Raw genomic sequence first — 20,319 nt, forward strand, 5'->3', positions numbered from 1 at the left:
TAATAAACATCAAACTCCAATACTTCTAATGTTTGGATGTTTGTTAAAGGTTTTCTGTCCGTAAGTTTGCACATCTGATGAGTTCATAAATATGTATTTTAAAAGTAGCAATCACAAAACAATAGATGCCATATTTCTTTCTTTTTTTTTTTTTTAAGATTTTACTTATTTATTTTACAGAGATCACAAGTAGGCAGAGAGGCAGGCAGAGAGAGAGGAGGAAGCAGGATCCCTGCCTAGCAGAGAGCCCGATGCAGGTCTCGATCCCAGGACCCTGAGATCAGGACCTGAGCTGAAGGCAGAGGCTTAACCACTGAGCCACCCAGGTGCCCCTAGATGCCATATTTCTTGAGAGCTATCCATCCATAAGGTAACATTGATTCCGGGCGCCTGGGTGGCTCAGTGGGTTAAAGCCTCTGCCTTCGGCTCAGGTCATGGTCCCAGGGTCATGGGATCAAGCCCCACATCGGGCTCATCAGGCTCTCTGCTCAGCAGAGGGCCTGCTTCCCTTCCTTTCTCTCTGCCTGCCTCTCTGCCTACCTGTGATCTCTGTCTGTCAAATAAATAAAATCTTTAAAAAAAAAAAAAGTAACATCGATTTCTAATTGTGAATTTCCTGATGACATTAATTAATATTTTCCTGTGTACTTAAAATTAAAATATGAATTAATATAAGTTGATTTAATCACTTGAATTCTGCTTGTATCAAACACACTACTTTGGTTGATGAGATCATATCAACTAGATTTTGAGCTGTAAATCAAGAAGTATAATTTGTAGCAGTCAGTGACATGTAACTCCATTTTATATCCAACTGGCTTGTTTGTGCATTTGAGTAATGGAATCTAGGTCATAGGCCTGCATATGGTTGCTACAAGGTAGTCTTGAGAAATGAGGTTTTCAGGTTTCTGCTTTGGAAAGTTGAGATCCACAATATGGAAAGTTACTAAAATGTTGAGATAGTGTTCAAAAGACTTTGGTAAGCCACAAATAGCAGATGTTCACTAAACTTGTCTTGCCTTGGGATGCCTCACTGGCTCAGTTAATAGAACATCTGACTCTTGATCTTGGGGTCATGAGTTCAAGTCCCACATTGGGGCTAGAAATTAGTAAAATAAACTGGTCTTGCCTTGTCAATCTCTCTACCTCTCTTTCATGATATCATCCATTCATCCTATTAAGATAGTTGGTTGAATAGAGGTAGAAGTAATGGAAAAGAGAATGGAATAGAAATACACCCAGTTTAAACTTTTAAAAAAGGGAAATAACCTAGTTTAGTACTAGTAACCTATCTGTGTATTCCCATTCATGTATTCCATAAAAAATCACTTACGGCTATTGGAATCCTGGGAAAAATGGCAGTGGCTGTAGCATAGTTTTTGAATATTCCCGAATGCTGCCTTAACAGAATAACCAGAATAGCATAACCAAAAGCTCTTAGGCAATATCTCTCTAAAAACTAGTTGATTAGATAAAATTGGAACAAACCATCAAGATTAGTGTAGCATTGGGATGTCCATAGGAGGAAGCAATTGGGAGTCTGACCTGAGAATGGCATGATCCTAAAATTGCCAACAGGTAGTTTATTTTGCTTTTTTGCCAACAGGTAGTTTAGAGGATTTTGCACACTTCATTTCTGAGTTTAAAAGGTTCATGGTTAGGTTCTTTAGAGCTGTCTGGGCACTGTTCCAAAATTACCAGCCAAATTTCCCTTCCAGTATAAAACCTTACACTGAGAGTAGTCTACTGGGAATTTAATTACAACCAAACAGGACCATGATAATAAAGACAAAAGGCAAAAAACAAAACAAAACAAAAAAAAAAAAACAAAACAGAAAAAAGGGGGAAAGGGGACCAGAGCCAAGTACTCTTGAAAGTATCTCAATGGCCAGATTTTTAAATACTTTATGAAAATAACAGAAAAGGGTAGTATAGCCCCCCCCCAAATCTTATCCCAATCCACATTTCAGTGTTAAAAATTCAAGAACATTAATTTCAAGTAAAGATGAGTAACAGGATTGTGCTTGAATTCTACAAATCCTACAAAGGTACTGTAATTCAGGATTGTCCTTTTTGTTTTATTAGAAGTTGTATTAGTGGTGGAAAAAATGAAAGTACGCTAATATTTTTATGGGCCTTAGTAAGATTGCAGTATTGCATTTCAAAGAGTAATACCGTATTACAAGGTCGAGTGCTATTAGTAGTATGAGTACCTGTTTCACTATAGCTTTACCAAATTAGATGATTGGTTATCCTAATGGAATTAGTTTAAAATTCATTGTTCATTGTTTTAATTTGCAATTTTAATTATTTAAAATATTTATTTTAATTCAAGTATAATTAAAATGCACTATTCTATTAATTTCAGGTATACAGTGATTCAACAATTCTATATATTACTCAGTGCTCATCATAACAAGTGTACTTTTTTACTCCCTTTACCTATTTCACCTATTCTTCCCTAACCTACCTGGCCTCTGGCAACTACCAGTTTGTTCTCTATATTTAATAGTCTGGGGTTTTTTTGGTCTCTTTTTCTTGTTTTGTTTCTTAAATTCTACATATGAGTGTAGTTATATGGCATTTGTCTTTTTCTGACCTACTTACTTCACTGAAAACACTATTTCAGAAAGGTAAATGCACCCATGTTTATTGCAGCATTATTTGCAATAGCCAAGAAATGGAAGCAACCCAAGTATCCATCCACACAATGGAATATTAGTCAGCCATAAACAAGAATGAAATATTGCCATTTACAACAACATGGATGGATCTAGAGGGCTTAGTTTGTACTTCTTTTAAATGGTTAGGCATGTTGAACGTTTTCCCAAGTGTTGGTATAACATTATTGATATTTATGTGTATGTATGTGAATAAAACCTCTTTGTAACTTCAAATATCTCATTGTTGCTTGCTTATAACCATGGTCTGTTTAACCTTTGGATCCTAATGTTTTTCTTACATTTGTGATCATTTGGTTATATTGCTTACCATATTATAGAAATAGTAATCATTTGCTTAAAATACAGTTTCTTCTAACTTATTTTTACTACATTATTACAGAAATATTAGTTTAAATATTTTAATGTTGATCTTTTATTATTTTCTTTGATGCTTAAATTCTAAGAAAAGCTCTAATTTCTGAACAGATATGATATTCAGAATAATTTTCCAAAGAACATTTAAATATTGATCATTGTTACATTTCTATAAATTCATAATAACCTGAGGCTAGTTTTCTATGAGAGACCTTTTAAAGTAGCATTATTTTGAGTAAAAATACTTCATAAAGGTAAGTGTTTCACATATAGGGCTTTACATACACTGGAAACTGGGCATGTGTACAAGTGATAATCTTTTGTACCTTTGTTATTATTGTTTTAGAGAGGGAGAAGGGGTAGAGGGAAGAAGCAGAAAGAGAATCTTGAACAGGATCTCATGACCGTGAGATCATGACCTGAGTGGAAATCAAGAGTTGGACACTTAACTGACTGAGCCACCCAGGTGTCCCTGTCCTTTGTTTTAAAGTTCCCTAGAACTAAACAGTTGACAATAGCCAGGAAATTAAGAAGACAAAATTAATATATTTATTCTTAAATTCCATTATAGAGTGGTAAAAGAACAACTTATTTTTTGTTTTGTTATACAGTGATGAAATTTGTTTGGTGAATCATAAGGATTCTCTAAGAGTCCTATTGACCATATTAATTATCTGGAAAAATTATCTCCTATATTTTGGTGGTAAAAAATACTTGGTTAAAAGAGTTTATTTTTAAGTTTTTTAATATTTAAAAAATCTGCATCACATTTTAAGCTATTGTATGTAGTATATATGCAAAAAATTGTAGGAAATGCTGAAATTTGGAGGCTTGGCTAAAATATCTACTTGCACATATTATTTCTGCTTTCTTTGATCTAAAAATTATTTTCTAATTGTAGTTTAAGCCTTCATATAACAGTTCTAGATTATTAAATTGACATCCTTATTAAATGTCCATTGTAGTTAAGGGTTTAGGAGTTGATTTTTTTTACTATACTGTTTGTAGTTTTAAGAGGCACTAAGGTTAAAATACATAGATTTGGGCACCTGGTGGCTCAGTTGGTTAAATGACTGCCTTCAGCTCAGGTGATGATCTTGGAGTCCCGGGATCAAGTCCCATATCAGGCTCCCTGCTCCTTGGGGAGTCTACTTCTCCCTCTGACTTTCACCCTTTCATGCTCTCTCTCTCTCAAATAAATAAATAAAAATCTTTAGAAAAAATATATGTATTTATGAAGTTTATCTTTCTTGTGAAAATTTTTAAAGTAATTATTTATTTTTAAAAGAGATTCACTTGTTTATTTTAAAGAGAGACAGAGCACGAGCCCTACTGGGAGGGGCAGAGGGAGAAGGAGAGAGAATCTCTGGCAGACTCTGTGCTGAGCATAGAGCCCAGCACAGTTCTGGATCTCATCACCCTGAGATCATGACCTGAGCTGAAACCAAGAGTCAGATGCTTAACCAACTGTGCCACCTTGGCACCCCTCTTGTGAAATGTTATCTATCTATTTTTAAAGATTTTATTTATTTATTTGACACAGAGAGAAAGATCACAGGCAGAGAGAGAGGGGGAAGCAGGCTCCCTGCTGAGCGGAGAGCCTGATGCGGGGCTCAATCCCAGGACCCTGAGATCATGACCTGTGCTGAAGGCAGAGGCTTAACCCACTGAGCCACCCAGGCACCCCCACATCTTGTGAAATTTTAAAAGTAGTACTGCTACAAATAACATTTTCATGGTAGGTTTGTTTTTTTTTTTTTTAAGATTTTATTTATTTATAGGGGAGAGAGAGAGAGAGAGTACAAGCAGGGAGAGGGAGAAGCAGACTCAGCGCTGAATGTGGAGCCTGATGCAGGGCTCCATCTTACCCCTCAGAGATCATGACCTGAGTTGAAATCGAGAGTTGGATGCTCAACTGACTGAGCCACCCAGGAGCTCCTAGGTTTTTGTTGTTTTTAACACTCATGACAGATACTAACTGAGATGAGATTAATATTCTTATTCTTGTATGTGGAAATGAATATTCATGTTTCAGGAAAAAATTACAGTGAATGTTTGTGAAGAATTATTAGAAAAGTATTCTTTTTTTTTTTTTTAAAAGATTTTATTTATTTATTTATTTGACAGAGAGAGAGAGAGAGAGCACAAGTAGACAGAGAGGCAGGCAGAGAGAGGGGGAAGCAGGCTCACTGCCGAGCAGAGAACCCGATGCGGGGCTCGATCCCAGGACCCTGAGATCATGACCTGAGCCGAAGGCAGAGGCTTAACCCACTGAGCCACCCAGGTGCCCCAAGAAAAGTATTCTTTTTTAAGGACTATAGTATTAGTCTGTGTAATTGATTAAATTTTCATAATTTATCATAAATCAGCCTCAAAAAACCAGTTATATGTTTAATCTTGAAGTTTCCTTTTGAACCAAGTACTTAAAAATTTTTTTAATTACACTTAAGAAACTGAACAAAATTTTAATTCAGAGTATTGTCAGTATATAATAATGGTTTCTGAAGTTGCTTGAAGAAGTAGCATAGTTTAACAAAGAACACAGGCTTTGGACATCAGAAGAGCTTGGTTTGAATCTTGATTTTGCCACTTACTGTGTGGCAGTGGGTACTTTATATCTCTTATCTTCAGCTTTCTAATCTGTAAAATGGAGAGATATTTCATCAAATATAAGACAGTTATTAAGTTCTTAAGACTTTTGAAAAATTCTGGATGTGTCTTAAAATTGATAGTGTATTTATATGCTTTTTCTTTCTTAGCATTACAGAAAATAATGATACTTCTTATAGTTGATGTCTTAGGTTAGGTGAAATGTAGTAAAAATGCCAACTTTCCAGAATTGTTTTGAAGTTGGAATTGGATAATATATATAAAGTGCAGAGCACTTAAGTCTTATTTTTATTTTCTTTTTTCTTAATGACAAGAGTTCTGGTAAGTTTCTTGTTTGGTTTTGGGATTGGTTGCTTTAGCAAGAGATTCTGAAATTTAAGTGTCTTAGATAAAGACTCATTGTTCATTATTATAAGTCCCCACATCAAAGCATCTTGTTATCTATATTACTGAAGCACTTTTGCTTTGGAGAAATGGCTGTATTTTTGGCTCATAATTATTATTACATTAATTAACCCTTATATAGTGTCCTCTTTTGGCTGGGCACTGTTTTGTTTTACATACATATTTTATATCTTAAAACACCCACATAGGATGGGTAATAATATTCTATTTTTACAAAGGAGGAAAGAGGGGCAGAGAGGTTAATTTACCCAAATTTCTACAGCTAGACCTATAAACAAATTAAGGAAACAAACTAATAAAAGAGAAGCCAAAAAAGGTAGCACATGGAAGCAAGAAACCCACTCTTTGCATATGTTAGCCTGATAATCTTTGGAATAGTTATTTTTCAGCTGGAAAAGAATGCTTCACAAGGTTTTAAATCTTGACTCTGCAACTGGCTAAGGTGGAATCTGAATCAAGTGATAAAGACTCAGCCAACAACTTATCCTTTCCCCTTTGAGTGAAGGAGCATTTCACTGTCTCAAATAATACAGTCTGAGGCAATGTAAGAATTGGCAAATTTTATTCTGTTGGCTGCCAAATTGGAGGCTCTTTCTTTAACTGCTGATGTAACATAAAAATAACCTAATGGATTTTGAGTAGAGAGAAATGGAATAAACTTTTTAAGCCTCTATGAGAAACCTCTCATTGGAGTGGAAATGGGAGGGTAAGGTAGCCAAAGTTTACCCTTCTTATAGATGAAGTAGATGGAGAGCAAAACTAATGCATCTTTGGCAGCTTTATTCTGAATTCAATCTGATAATGGCAGATTATTTTTTAAATATTATTTCTGCTTAAAATATAATCTCTCCCCTCCTCCTCCAAAAAAGTTGTTACCAGCATTCTACCATGCACAAAGCTTCAGAAAGAGAAATTAATCCCAGGAAGAAGAGATATTCTTAAAATACACTATAAATCAGATTATGGAGCCTTTTTTTGCTAAAGATTTTAATTAAAGCTATAGTATGCTTTATATACAAAGATATTCATCATCTTTGTTTATGAGTGAAAAATTGAAAATCGCCTAGACAACTATTAGATAATAGTTAAGTAAATTATGCATGAATATTATACTAGTTTTTTAATTAATGTTTGCGGGACTTCTCCTGGGTCCTGTGGAGTAATGGGGGTGAGATTTACTCTTTTGCCTGAAACTATAAGAACTCCAGATACAATAGATGAAAAATAGTGATTTTTCAGACATATTAAAAGTGGTATACAACTAGTAAAGAAGGGAGACAAAATGAGCCCTATGTATTGCCTCAGCTTATGGCCTGGAAATAATTTCCAGGCTACAGTGCAGGGAAGAGGGACCCAAAAGAGTCTGGCTTTCTCAGTAATTTGAGCTGGAAAATGGAAGCAGACTACTAGAGAGCAACTTCTTGCACAAAGAGAGAGAGCATTCCAAAGATGTGCAGAGGGGTCCCTTTGAATGCTAATACTATGTGAGAGAGGGAACTAACAAGTTGAGGAAAGAAATGCAGGGAAGCAGTAAGCCAAACAATTCCTGGAATTGAGGTAGGACTGAGAATATTTCATTTGCTACTAGTTAGAGTGGGAAGAAAGTGTGGTACATGGAACATAATCCTGTAGAGGCCTCAGAAGGATTTCACTTCAGTAGTGAGGTTAAGTGAAGCTCTGGACCAAAGGCTGTTCTGTCCCCACCTTAACAGAACTCTGAAAGTGAGTCTTGAAGGGGTCAAATTGATTCCCTGTAACTGAATTCATGCCAAAACAAAGTCTAACATAATTTAAAGAATACAAAATAGCAAATGAGCCTAATAAAAATGAAGGACAGAGCATAAAAAGACTGAATAAAAAAAGAACAGAGCCTCTGTGAACTGTGGGAAAATATCAAGCAATGTGGCGTGTATATAACTGGAGCCCCATAAAGAAGAGAAAAAGTAGGAAACAAAGGAAAAGATAGAAAAAAATTAATATATATTGGCTGAAATTTTAAACATTTGATGAAAACTATAAACCAAAGTTTTTCAGCCTTTGCACCATTGACATTTAGGGCTGGGCAATTCTTTGTTGTAGAGGGCTGTCCTGTGCTTTGTGAGATGTCTAGCAGCATCTCTGGACTCTACTCACTAGATGCCAATTGGACCACCGACTTGTGACAAGTAAAAATTGCCCCAGACGGTTGCCAGATATCTTTGAGCAAGGATGGGAGGCAAAAAACATCTCCCCTAATTGAGAATCACTGCCATAAATTCATAGATCCAAGAAGTTCAATGAGTCCTAAGCAGGAGAAACATAAAACCATACTAAGACGTAAGATAATCAAATTGTTGAAAACTGGGGGAACAAAGAAAATCTTAAAGCATCCAGGCAAAAAAAAAAAAAACAAAAAAAAAAACAAAAAAAAACATACAGAAGAGCAAAGGTAAGAACTACCCCAGACTTTTTCAGAAGTCTGAAGCCAATAGGGACAATATCAGAAGGAAAAAAATCTATCAACTTTTAATTCTATACCAGTTAAAATAGGTTTCAAAAATGAAGGTGAAATTTACTGACCATGATAATGGGCATTAGAAAAAACCCACTGGTAACATTACACTCAATGGTAAAAGACAAAAAGCTTTCTTCTTCAGATGAGGAATAAGATAAAGATGTTTGTTATTACCACTGCTACTCAACATTGTACTGTAAATTCTAGCCAGAGCAATTAGACAAGAAAAAGATGAGTAGCATCCAAATTGAAAGGGAAAAAGGAAAACTCTTTCTGTTGACGAATAACATGATTCTATGTGTAGAAAATTTAAAGAGTTCACAAAAAACCTGCTAGAGTTAATAGACAAATTCAGCAAAGTTACAAGATACAAGAGTGACATACACCATCAATGAACACCGCAAAATGGAAACTAAGGAAACAGTTCCATTTATAATAGCATCCAAAAGAATAGATACCTGGGAATAATTTTAACCAAGAATGGGAAAGATTTTACACTGAAAACCAAAAACCATTGCTGAAACAAATTAGTAAAGAGCTAAATAAATGGGGAGATATCCCATGTTCACAGCTTGTAAGATTTTATTGTGTTAAGATGGCAGTACTACCCAAAATGACCTGCAGAATCAATGTGATCTTTATCAAAATTCTAACTTCCATTTTTGGTATTGGTACAAGGATAAACTTAGGGACCAGTGTAAAAATAGAATTATATGTGTATAATTATAGTGTGTAAATAAACCCTATATTTATGATCAATTGATTTTTAATAAGGATTCCAAGACCATTCAATGAAGAAGGAATAATCTCTTAAACAATGCTTCAGACAACTGGATATCCACACGCAAGAACATGACAGTGCGTCCCTTTCTCACACTGTGTACGAGAATTACCTGAAACGGGATCATTGATCCAAGTAACGAGTTAATAAAACTCTTTAAAGTAAACATAGGGATATATCTTCATGATTTGGATTTGCCTATGGGTTCTTAGACACAACAACAAAAACACAATCAGAGAAAAAGTAGGGTAAGTAGAACTTGATCAATATTTAAAACTTTACTGCTTCAGAAGTACTCAAGAACCTGAAAAGACATCCTACAGAATGGGAGAAAATGTTTGCAAATCATATATCTGATCAAGAGCTAGTATCCAGAATACATAAATAACTTCTACAACTCAGCAACAAAAGATAACAACTAATAAATGGGCAAAGGACTTTATTATAGACATTTTTCTGAAAAGAAGAGCCCACAATCACATGAAATTAGTTATTAGGGAAATGCACATCAAAACACCAGGATAACTACTTCACATATACTAAGATGACCATAATGAAAAGATAGTAACAAGTGTTGGCACGTATGTGGAGATATTAGAAGCATCCTACACTGCTAATGGGAATGTAAAGTAGTGCAGCTGCTGTTGAAATAGTTTTGTTCACTTCTCAAAAACCAAAAAAACAAGTTGGTGGTTGCCAGGCTTTTGGGGAGAAGGAACAATGGAGTGACTGCATGGGGTTTAAGATTTTCTTTTGGAATCATAAAAATGTTTGCAGACTAAATAGAGGTAGTAGTTGTACAACATTGTGAATGTACTAAATCCCATTCACTTGTACACTTTAAAATGGTTAATTTTGTTATGTGAATCTAACTATTAATACAAAAAAAGGTGAGGGTAAAAGAAACACTTTCACACAAGCAAAAGAATTCATTGCTGACTGTACTATAATAAATATTATAATAAATAAATATTGTGTCCTTGCCTCTAGTCTTCCCCCCTGAAATATTTTAATGAGCCTTCAGCAGAGAACACTTAAATTTTCTAACATTCTAAGCATATATTTCTAATATTCTAACCATACCCTCACCACAGGGCCTTTGTATTAGCTGTTTTGCAAGGCTCACTTCTTTATTTCCCTTATGTCTTTATTGGAATGACCTTCTCTGTGAGGCCCTAAAATTGCAATTCTCTTCCCCATATTTTTTCCATAATACTGATCACTTTTTAATATTAGAAAACTTACTTATTTCTCTTTCTCTCAGACATTACATGATCTCAATGTGTTAGTTTCTGTCCTACAAATTTGCTCCTTTTGTTCATTAGTTCTGTCAGTTTTTTGTATGTCTGTATGTGTGTATGTAGAGTGGAACTTTAGGTACAAGATCACGTCATCTGTGAATGGAGATCTTTTTACTTCTTCCTTTCCAATTTGGATGCCCCCCCCACTTTTTTTTTTCTTGCCTGATTGGTCTGGCTAGGACTTTTTTTCCCCCCAGTGTTCCAAGATTCATTGTTTATGCACCACATCCAGTGCTCCATGCACTATGGCTAGGACCTTCAATACTGTGTTGAATAGAAGTGTTAGGAGTAGGCATCCGTGCATTGTTCCTGATCTTTAAGGAAAAGCTTTCAGGTTTTTTTTTACTATTGAGTATGAGGTTAGCTATGGGCTTTTCACACTTGGCCTTTGTTATGTTGAAATAGTTTCCTTCTATTTCTAGTTTATTGAATGGGATGTTTTTCTTTCCCTTAATCATGAAAGGGTGTTGAGTTTTGTCAAATACTTTTTTTCTGTACTAATTGAGATGGTCACACAGTTTTTCTCCATTTTGTTAATGTAGTATATTCCACTGATCAGTTTTCATGTGTTCAACCATACTGTCCTTAAGTTCACAGGAATAAATCCCACTTGGTCATGGTATGGTATATAATCCTTTTAATGTACTGCTGTATTCAATTTGCTAGTATTTAGTTGAGGAGTTTTTCATCAGGATTCCTCAAGATATTGCTCTATAGTTTTCTTCTAGTTTCTGTGTCTGCCTTCGGTATTGAGGTAATGCTGGCCTCATAAAATGAGGTTAGGCATGTTGCCTCCTCTTCAGTTTTTTGGAAGAGTTTAAGAGGGAGGGAAAAGTGAAACAAGATGAAACCAGAGAGGGAGACAGACCGTAAGAGACTCTTAATCTCAGGAAATAGACTGAGGGTTGCTGGGTGGGAGGGTGGTGGAGGGGTGGGATGGCTGGGTGAGGGACATTGGGGAGGGTATGTGCTATGGTGAGAAAAAATATATATATTTGATTTTATTCTAATTTACTAAAAAATACACATAGAGAATTTTAAAAAAAGAAGGATTGGTGTTAATTCTGTAAATGTTTGGTAAAATTCTTTAGTGAAGTCTTCTGGTCCTGGGCTTTTCTTTTTTGGGAGATTTTAAATTTCTGATTCTGTTATGCCCAAGTTTTCGTGTCTGAGAGACCACCAAGGAGCCAACACCGATGCAGTCACACGAGGGTTTATTCAACAAGCTTAAGCTTGGACCCAAGTATACCTGACACAGCGGAGTAGGGACTTGGACCCCGAGCTTAGTTAAGGCAGGAGTATTTATGGGTCATTACAAGAGGTTTTGGGCGGGGGGGGGGGGAGGTAAAATTTCAAACTTTTCTGTAGCAAGCTGATTAGCTGTTGCCGGGCTGTTTACAGGGTTGGGTACTTTCCTGGAACTAAAGCAGGGTGGGGTTCTTAGAACTAAGGTAAAGTAGGGGAAAGTTCAGCCTTTGGTCACAGGGGCCTAAGATGGCTGCCAAAGCTAAAACGGCTGTACTTGTGCTAATGCTAAACTCGAGGTGGGATGGCCTTAATTTCTCAGCCTCCACAATTCAATCTCTTTAATTGTTATAGGTTTCTTCAGATTTTTTTATTCATAATTTTATCATGGTAGGTTATATATGTGTAGGAATTTATGCATTTCTTCTAGGTTATCCGACTTGCTGGTGTATAATTATTCATAGTATCTTAAAAATCCTTTTTTAATCCTGTGTTACCAATTGTAAAATATCCTTTTTAATTAATGATTTTAGTTGTTTACTGTCATTTTTCTTCGTTAATATAGAACAGCTTATTTCGTTTTTTCAGAGAATAATATTCTGTTGTACAGATGTTCCACATTTTATTTGTTCACCTATTGAAAGACATCTTGGTTGCTTCTAGGCTTTGCCAGTTATAAAAATAACAACAACTGCTTTAAACATTGATGTTTTGTGGATATGAATTTTCAGTTTTGGCGGGGTAAATACATAGAAGCAAGATTGCTGGATCGTGTATGTGTAAGACCATGTTTAGTTTTAGAAGAACTGCCAAACCACCTTCCAAAGTAGCTGTTCCATTTTGCATTTCCTCCAGCAACGAATGAGAGCCCCTGGTGGTTTCATGTTTTTACCAGCATTAGGTGTTATCAGTCTTTTGTATTTTAGCCGTTCTGAGAGTTTTTTAGTAGTATCTCATCGTTGTTTTAATTTGCACTTCCCTAACAATGTATGATGTTGGACATGTTTTCATTTGCTTATTTGCTATCTGTGTATCTTCTTTGGTAAGTTGTCTGTTCAGATCTTTTGCTAATCTTAATTTTCTGCTTTTTGAGAATATTGAGGGTCAGGGCCTATTGAATATTTGATTTTGGAAAGTCTTCTAATAACAATTTGTTTCTTTTTTCATTTATTTTAGATCATAACCTCCTTTCTTCTCTCTCTTCCACCTTCTCTCCTTCCTTCTTGTCACCTAAAAATATTTATTTTTATTTTTATTTTCTATTTATTTACTTAACTTATTTTTCTTTATGGTTGAGTTTGAAGTTTTTACTGTAGTTTAATTTTTTTCTTAATTGGAAGTTTTAGTTTTGCTAATTAGATTTTCATGATTACATTTTTATCTGGTATAAGTCATATTTCTTTTTAATTTTTCTACATTGAGCATCAGTTTTTTCCACAGTGAACAAAGCTGACATCTTATAATCAGCTAAGGGAATGGTGGACTTTAGGTGGCTCCAGAGCGCAGTAGTGAAATGACTTTGGTTTGCTAGTGGGTACTCATTCCTTTAGTCTGATGACCTGAGGGTCATCTTGCCTTTTGGATACCATCTTGAAATTGTTACTAGGGCCTTAGAAAAATGGTGGACCTCAAATCTTTAGTATTCATTAGAAAAGTAGTATTTTGTAACTATTTTAAATACACAGTGCCTTACTCCATGTGTCTTTTTTTCAACTTCTGTCCTCCTACAGTCACCAGAGAAGAAAGGAAAAGAAGCAAATACTGGTTTTGGTGGGCCTGTTGTTAGTTCTCTGTATCATGAAGAAATCATCAGGTAATTTCTCTTCTAGTTTTTGATAATAGAGATACATACATCTAAATTTGTGTATACGTGTGTGTGTGTGTGTGTGTGTATGTTTAATTCTGAAAACTTCCATCTGTGAAGAACTTTTTCTTAATGAAACTAATTTGGTTGTATCTCTAGTAATATAATAAATAGCAGGAAAATTTTTTAGATATATTATCTTTGAAGTCAATAAGCATCTGAATCAGTGCCAGATAGTAACTTTTCCCACCACGTATAGTTGATAAGGCAAGGTTTTGTGTCTCACACAATCTGAAACCGTGGGGTTTTGTTGTTGGTGTTAGTTTTCCTCAGAATACCTTATTTCTTTGTGTGTGTGAGTGTGTGTATGTATATGTCTAGTTTTATTCACACTGATAAAAATGCCATTTTTTTTTTTTAAAGTATGGCTGCAGTCTGAGCTAAAGTATGTAAGGGGAAGTATTGATTCAGTCCCATGAAGCTTATACAATTTCTAGAAAATATTTATGTTCTTTTTTAGGAAAAAAAGTTTTAAATTTGTTGTTGTCATTGTGAAATTAGCATTATTTCTTTTAAAGATTAAAAATCAGGGGCGCCTGGATGGCTCAGCAGGTTAAAGCCTCTGCCTTCGGCTCAGGTCATGATCCCAGGCTTCTGGCATCAAGCCCTGCATTGGGCTCTCTGCTCAGAAGGGAGCCTGCTTCCTCCTCTCTCTCTGCCTGCCTCTCTGCCTACTTGTGATCTCTCTCTGTCAAATAAATAAAATCTTAAAAAAAAAAAAAGATTAAAAATCATGTTGAGTATAAAATGGTACAGTAAAGAGAATATTGCAGAGGATTCTCAAAAAAATTAAAGAATTACTGTATGATCCAGCAGTTCAGCTTCTGGTTTTATATACACAAGAATTGAAAACAGGATCTCAGATACCTATTTGCACACCCATGTTCATAGCAGCACTATATTCATAATAGCCAAGAGGTGGAAGCCACCAAAATGTCCATAGACAGAAGAATGGATAAACAAAATGTGATATATATACATATAAGAGAATCTTATTCAGCCTTAGAAAGGAAGGACATTCTGACATAGACTGTAGAATATGGATGAACCTTAAGGACATAATGCTAAGTGAAATAAGCCATTCATAAAAAGATAAATACAGTATGATTCTTCCTAAGTGGAGGTATCAAGAGTATCAGATTCACAGAAACAAAAAGTAGACTGGAAGTTGTCAGGGGCTGGAGGAAGTGGGAAAGGAGGAGTTGTTATTTAATGGGTGTAGAGTTTTAGTTTTGCAAGATAAAAATTTCTGGGGATTCGTTGTTGGACAACCAATGTACCTACCATTACTGAACTGTACACTTAGAACTGGTTAAGATGGTAAATTTTATGTTATGCGGGGTTTTGTTTTTTTTTTAACGACAATTTTAAAAAATTCTTAATGTTTATCTTGTATTATTTAACAAGGATCTTACATTTTATATGTTATATAAAATTTCTTGGATAGTTTTTTTCTTTCAGCACTATGGGGAAATCAGGAAAAGGATTTTGTTCTTCTTTAAAGTCATGTGACACATTCTTCTAAGATTTTTAGTCTTGGCCTTTTTTTTTTAAGTCATCTAAATTTTAGTCTTCTTATATATTCTGGAACATATTTTTAAGATACGAAACAGTAGGAAACATGAATGTGAACCACTGAAAGCCTTTTAACTATTATAGACATTAATTTTGTCATTGCTAATAGCAGATCAGAAATAACAGCACTTAGTTATTTTCTTATATTTGAGAAATTATTTTGTAATTAAACTGAATTCCACTATAATAAACTAGGTCATGATAAAAATTACTCTAAACTGAAATGTTGGATTTTTTCAATAAAGGATCATATGTGGCCCTGTTGTTTCTAAAGTATAAGAATGCAGTTGCAACAATGAATATAGGCTATTTGTTTAAGTTTATATAATCAAATTTTGTTTTTACTTAGGTGAAATATACCTGGTGTTTTATTTTTCCAAAAGGAAGTTGTGCTTTAACTTAAATTAATTGCAGTTTCTTGGCAGAATTATGTTCACCTGAGGTGAAAGTGACAGGTTTTAGAGTTTTAGAAATGTTAAATGGTAAACTTAGGTGAATGGAAAAGTTCTCTTCTGTAGAACCAATGTTTTTGGTTCTACAAAAAAAGGAACTGGAAGGCATTTTGTATTTATTTATTTACTTACTTACTTTAGAGAGTGGGGAGGGAGGGAGGGAGAGAGAGAGCACGAGCAGGAGGGGCAGAAGGAAGGGGAGAGAATCCCAAGCTGACTACACGTGCTCAGCATGGAACCTGACTCATGATCCTGAGATCATGACCTAAGCTAAAATCAAGAGTCAGATGCTTAACCGACTATGCCACCCAGGAGCCCCCTAAAAAAGTATTTTGAAGGTCTGTTTTGGTTATTTTAATATATATAGTCTTCTAAAATTTTTTTAAAGATCAGGAAAAATCAGTATCTAATAAAGTCATTTAATAAGGCTTGGGCTCCATTGTTCTGACAGCTTTCCTGATTAATGTGCATTGTAGGTAATAAGTTAAGGCCCATTTTTGTTTTATTGTAAATGTTCTTTTTTTTTTTTTTTCTTAAGATTTTATTTACTTATTTGAGGGAGAGAGAGCACAAGCACAGGGGTGCAGAGGGAGAGGGAAAGCAGGCTCTCTCCTGAGCAGGGAGCCTGATGCGGGACTCGATCCCAGGACCCTCTTATCATGACCCGAGCCGAAGGCAGACTCTTAACTGACTGAGCCACCCAGGTGTCCCTATTGTAAATGTTCTTGAGCCAAGGGCCACTGGGGCCAATTCTGAGCCTCTTTTGGTTCTGACCCTTATTTCTACTCTGTCACAGAAAGTGACAATATAATGTCATAGGTTCAGATCTGTGTGTTAATATTCTACAGTGCTGACACAAATTTTTTAAAGATTTTGTTTTATTTATTTTGTGGGGGGAGGTGCAGAAGAGGGACAAACAGACTCCATGATGAGCGCAGAGCCCACCAAGGGACTTGATGCAGGGCTGGTTCTTATGACCCTAAGATCATGACCTGAGCTGAAATCAAGAGTCGGCTGCTTAACTGACTGAGCCACCCCGATGCCCCCCGACACCAGTTTTCCATCATGAAGCTGGTTAATTGTTCTGTAGGGAGACATAGTGTGACGCTAATTAAGTATAAAATACTATGAAGCCGAACTGCCAGCACTCAAATGTTGATTCCACCACTTATTAGCTCTGTGACCTTAGACAAGTTACTTTATTTGCAAAATGGGGATAATTATATTACTTTTCTCATATGACACTTACATGGATTGTATCAGTATGTATGCCCAGGCATCTTAGAGTAGTATCTGGCACAAAATAAGTTACTATGTAACTGTTAACTTTTATTGTCATTCAGCAAAGAACCCCCACAACAGGGACCCAGGGCACAGGGCTTATGTTAGCTAAAATCACATGTTGGTTTGGTTATAGAATTAAGTGCAGGTTGTTTGGTTTTGTAAGAGAAAATGGAAAATAAGAAAGGAAGAGCCAGTACTACTAGAATCTGTGTTTGGAACTATAGAAACAAGAGAGTGACAAATCTTTTAACTCACAGACAGTTGCTCTAGTCTTAAGATCAGATGTGTTTCATTTATACTACAGATGGGTAGAAGAAGCTCTGATTAATAAAGCATAGGGTTTTGCAAAGAGTCAAATGCTTCTGCACCACGTACACTGACTCACTTAACAAGAAATCACTTTTAGTGACTTGTATGCTTAGAAGGTTTTATCTAGAAGTTGGCACGTAAACTGAGAAATTAGGGCAAGAATTAAAAATACAATAAATGAAGCTTGTACAGTGTCCATTCTACCCTACAATAAGATTTGGTCTTCCCTGTTGTATTTGTAGTTTGATGCTATGTAATCTATCAGAATTTTATTAATCCCACTTAGACAGGCAGCCATCTGGACCTTCTCTAAGCAAGACCAGACCAGTATACAACTAAGATGATTGATGGGCTCTGGAATTGATTAGTTGTTCTGTGAGACAAATGAACTGTTTTGGCAGAAAATACCAGAGGTCACTGCTGTGGTCAAACACAAAAGCCTGTAGAATTTTAAAGAGGTGCTTTCATCATTGATTTATAAAGTTAAAAATTTTTAAACAACATTGGATTTTGAAAATATTTTAGAAATATCTTTTGACTGGCTGCTCTTTAGTTCTGATTATAAAGTGGCATAATATAAGTATAATAAACTACAATGAATGTGATTATACTTTAATTTTGTATTTTTGGTAAAAAATATGAACTGGAGTGAGAGTGTAAAAGCTTATCCCTTACATGTAAATTGTACTCTAAAATGTTCCTGAGAGAGGTGTAATTGCAGAAAAAGCTACAACATATATTGTTTTATTTTTAAGTGATTTATAAAATCAGGTGGTATGAAATTCCATTCAGTTATTTATTCAAAGCTTCACATTGTTAGATGGCATCTGTTTGGACAAATCCACGTAAGACTCCAAAGTTTCATGAGTATACATATACAAAATAGACGTATTTTATGTTTTAAAATTTGAAAATTTGGATTTTTTTTGCATTCAGTTGGTTAAGTCATTCTGGAATGCTACTGTAGCATTGATACCACTGTCCTCAGCACCAAAAAGATTATACTGCTTCCCCACATCTGTTTGGCTGGTACTAGGGAAATCCTTCTCTATTTCACTGTGTTGCCCATGATCAACATTGTGTTAACACTTTGGTGGTAGGTGATAAATTGGATGACATATGTCTTGTTACATTCTGGTTATTCTTTGAGGACTACACAAGTGTGTATCGGCAAGTGGGCAACTCCCCCTTGAGAATCTGACTGCTCAGAATGAACTTGAGTTATGGATTTATTCAGCCTGTAAAACCTCAGCTGGCATAAATAATTGAGAAAGCAAAGGTTTTTCTGTGGTGCATACCTCAGGGACTCATGGCTCCCTTCCTCCTCTCTACCTCCCTTTCTTATGAAAATGATCCCAGTTGCACTCCTAGATAATAACACACCACGCAATTAAAAGCCACGGGTGGCTGGAGAGAGGAGAAAAGGTTTAGTTAATGAGCTTTTCCTCTTCCAGTGCCCAGGAGAGCCTTAGGAATGACAAGGCGATTAAAGCGAAGAGATAATTATAGATTATGTGAAAATGGGTCCCTTGGGACAAGCAGGTCTTGCCAACAACAGTAACTGTTGTCAGAGTCTCCTGGCTCTCATATTGACCCTTTTCCTGCGTGCTTTATTTAGCTCCTGTGTGCTCAGCGTCATGATGCCAACCAGCCATATAGGTGGGTCCACCTGTTTGTAGATCAACAGCCCTTTCTGAACAGCGGCTCATTCCTCAACAAAAACCATCATCTTCACCTGCTCTCACCTTTTCTTCTTTCATTTTCTTCCCTCTCTTCCTTTTCTTCACTTTGTCTCTTTTCCATCTACCCCTCTAACCTTAGAGTTATATTGTATCTGTGAAATGCTAGACACTTAGACTCCTTTACAAAGTTTTTAGTGTTTATGTGCGTGTGCACATATAAGATACACAAAGTTATGGGTATACTCTATCCATTATAATAAAAGGTATATATATATTACACATATACATAATATACATAATATTAAAAAATGTTTTCCTCTGTTGAAATGCTTTACAGACATATTTAAAGGAAGATATTTTAAAAGTGTAGCAAAGATGCTAGAATTTAAGTCATCTTAATTCTCATTTAATTGTTATCAGCTATTCTCTTAATACTGAGAGCAAGAAATTTCAGCTCATTTCATTGTCTTTCAATTTATGAAAACTTTGCTAATTGCACTGTATATGGTAATAAATGCTTGGTGTTACTCGAAGTTGGAATTCTATGGGAAAAGGTATTACAACATTAATTACATGGTTTTATTTATAAATTTTACCCATAATAAGATATTATATATGTATTAGGTAAGTATTTTACCAGTATTTTATGTAAAGTATGTCATTCCTGGGTCTCCTATATCACATAGTCTACTCTCTCTCTCCCTCATTCCTTAATATATCAGAAATTCTGTTTATTCATGTTCCACAATAATCCAAATTCATCTAGTTTTCATCATCATCACTATCATGCCTTTGGGAAAACTGTCGATACTCTTAGGCAATCATCATCTCTTGGTCAGGACACTACAGAATGGATTCCTTCTTCCTTTACAGTCTCCTCCCGGATTTATAACTCATATCATCGTATTACTCTCCTGCTTAAAGCCCTTTAATGGTTTCTCATAGCACTTAGGGTAAAACCTAAAATTCCTTAACATGTCTTACAGGGTCCCTCATCATCTTATCTAATGCCATTTCCCCCTCCCTCCTTATTGATGCTGTTCCATCCACATTGGCTTATTTTCATTTCCTTAAAGGTCTAATTAGTAGTTGTTAGTTGAATTGATTGATAGTGTTATATAAGGGTATATGAGAAATGACCTGGCATACAACATATGTTGAAATCTTAAGGTAATAATACCAGCTAACATTTACTGACCTTTAATTATAAGCTAGTTACCATACTACATGTGTTATATGTATTATTTCACTTAATCTTCAGAATGATCCTGTAGGTTTT

General features: G+C 35.4%; 1 protein-coding gene across 2 annotated transcripts in view; it reads left to right on the forward strand.

The window, feature by feature from the left end:
- The window catches only part of ACBD6 (acyl-CoA binding domain containing 6), a 200,692-nt gene that overhangs the window by 58,150 nt on the left and 122,223 nt on the right, over positions 1 to 20,319 (forward strand). For both annotated transcript variants that reach the window (XM_032862718.1, XM_032862719.1), the window contains exon 4: positions 13,605 to 13,687. In XM_032862718.1, the coding sequence (XP_032718609.1) occupies positions 13,605 to 13,687 (83 nt within the window). The remainder of the gene's footprint in view (positions 1 to 13,604; positions 13,688 to 20,319) is intronic.

The sequence above is a fragment of the Lontra canadensis genome, unplaced genomic scaffold, assembly GCF_010015895.1.
Source record: "Lontra canadensis isolate GAN:19392208 unplaced genomic scaffold, GSC_riverotter_1.0 scaffold24, whole genome shotgun sequence".
Lineage (NCBI taxonomy): Eukaryota > Metazoa > Chordata > Mammalia > Carnivora > Mustelidae > Lontra > Lontra canadensis.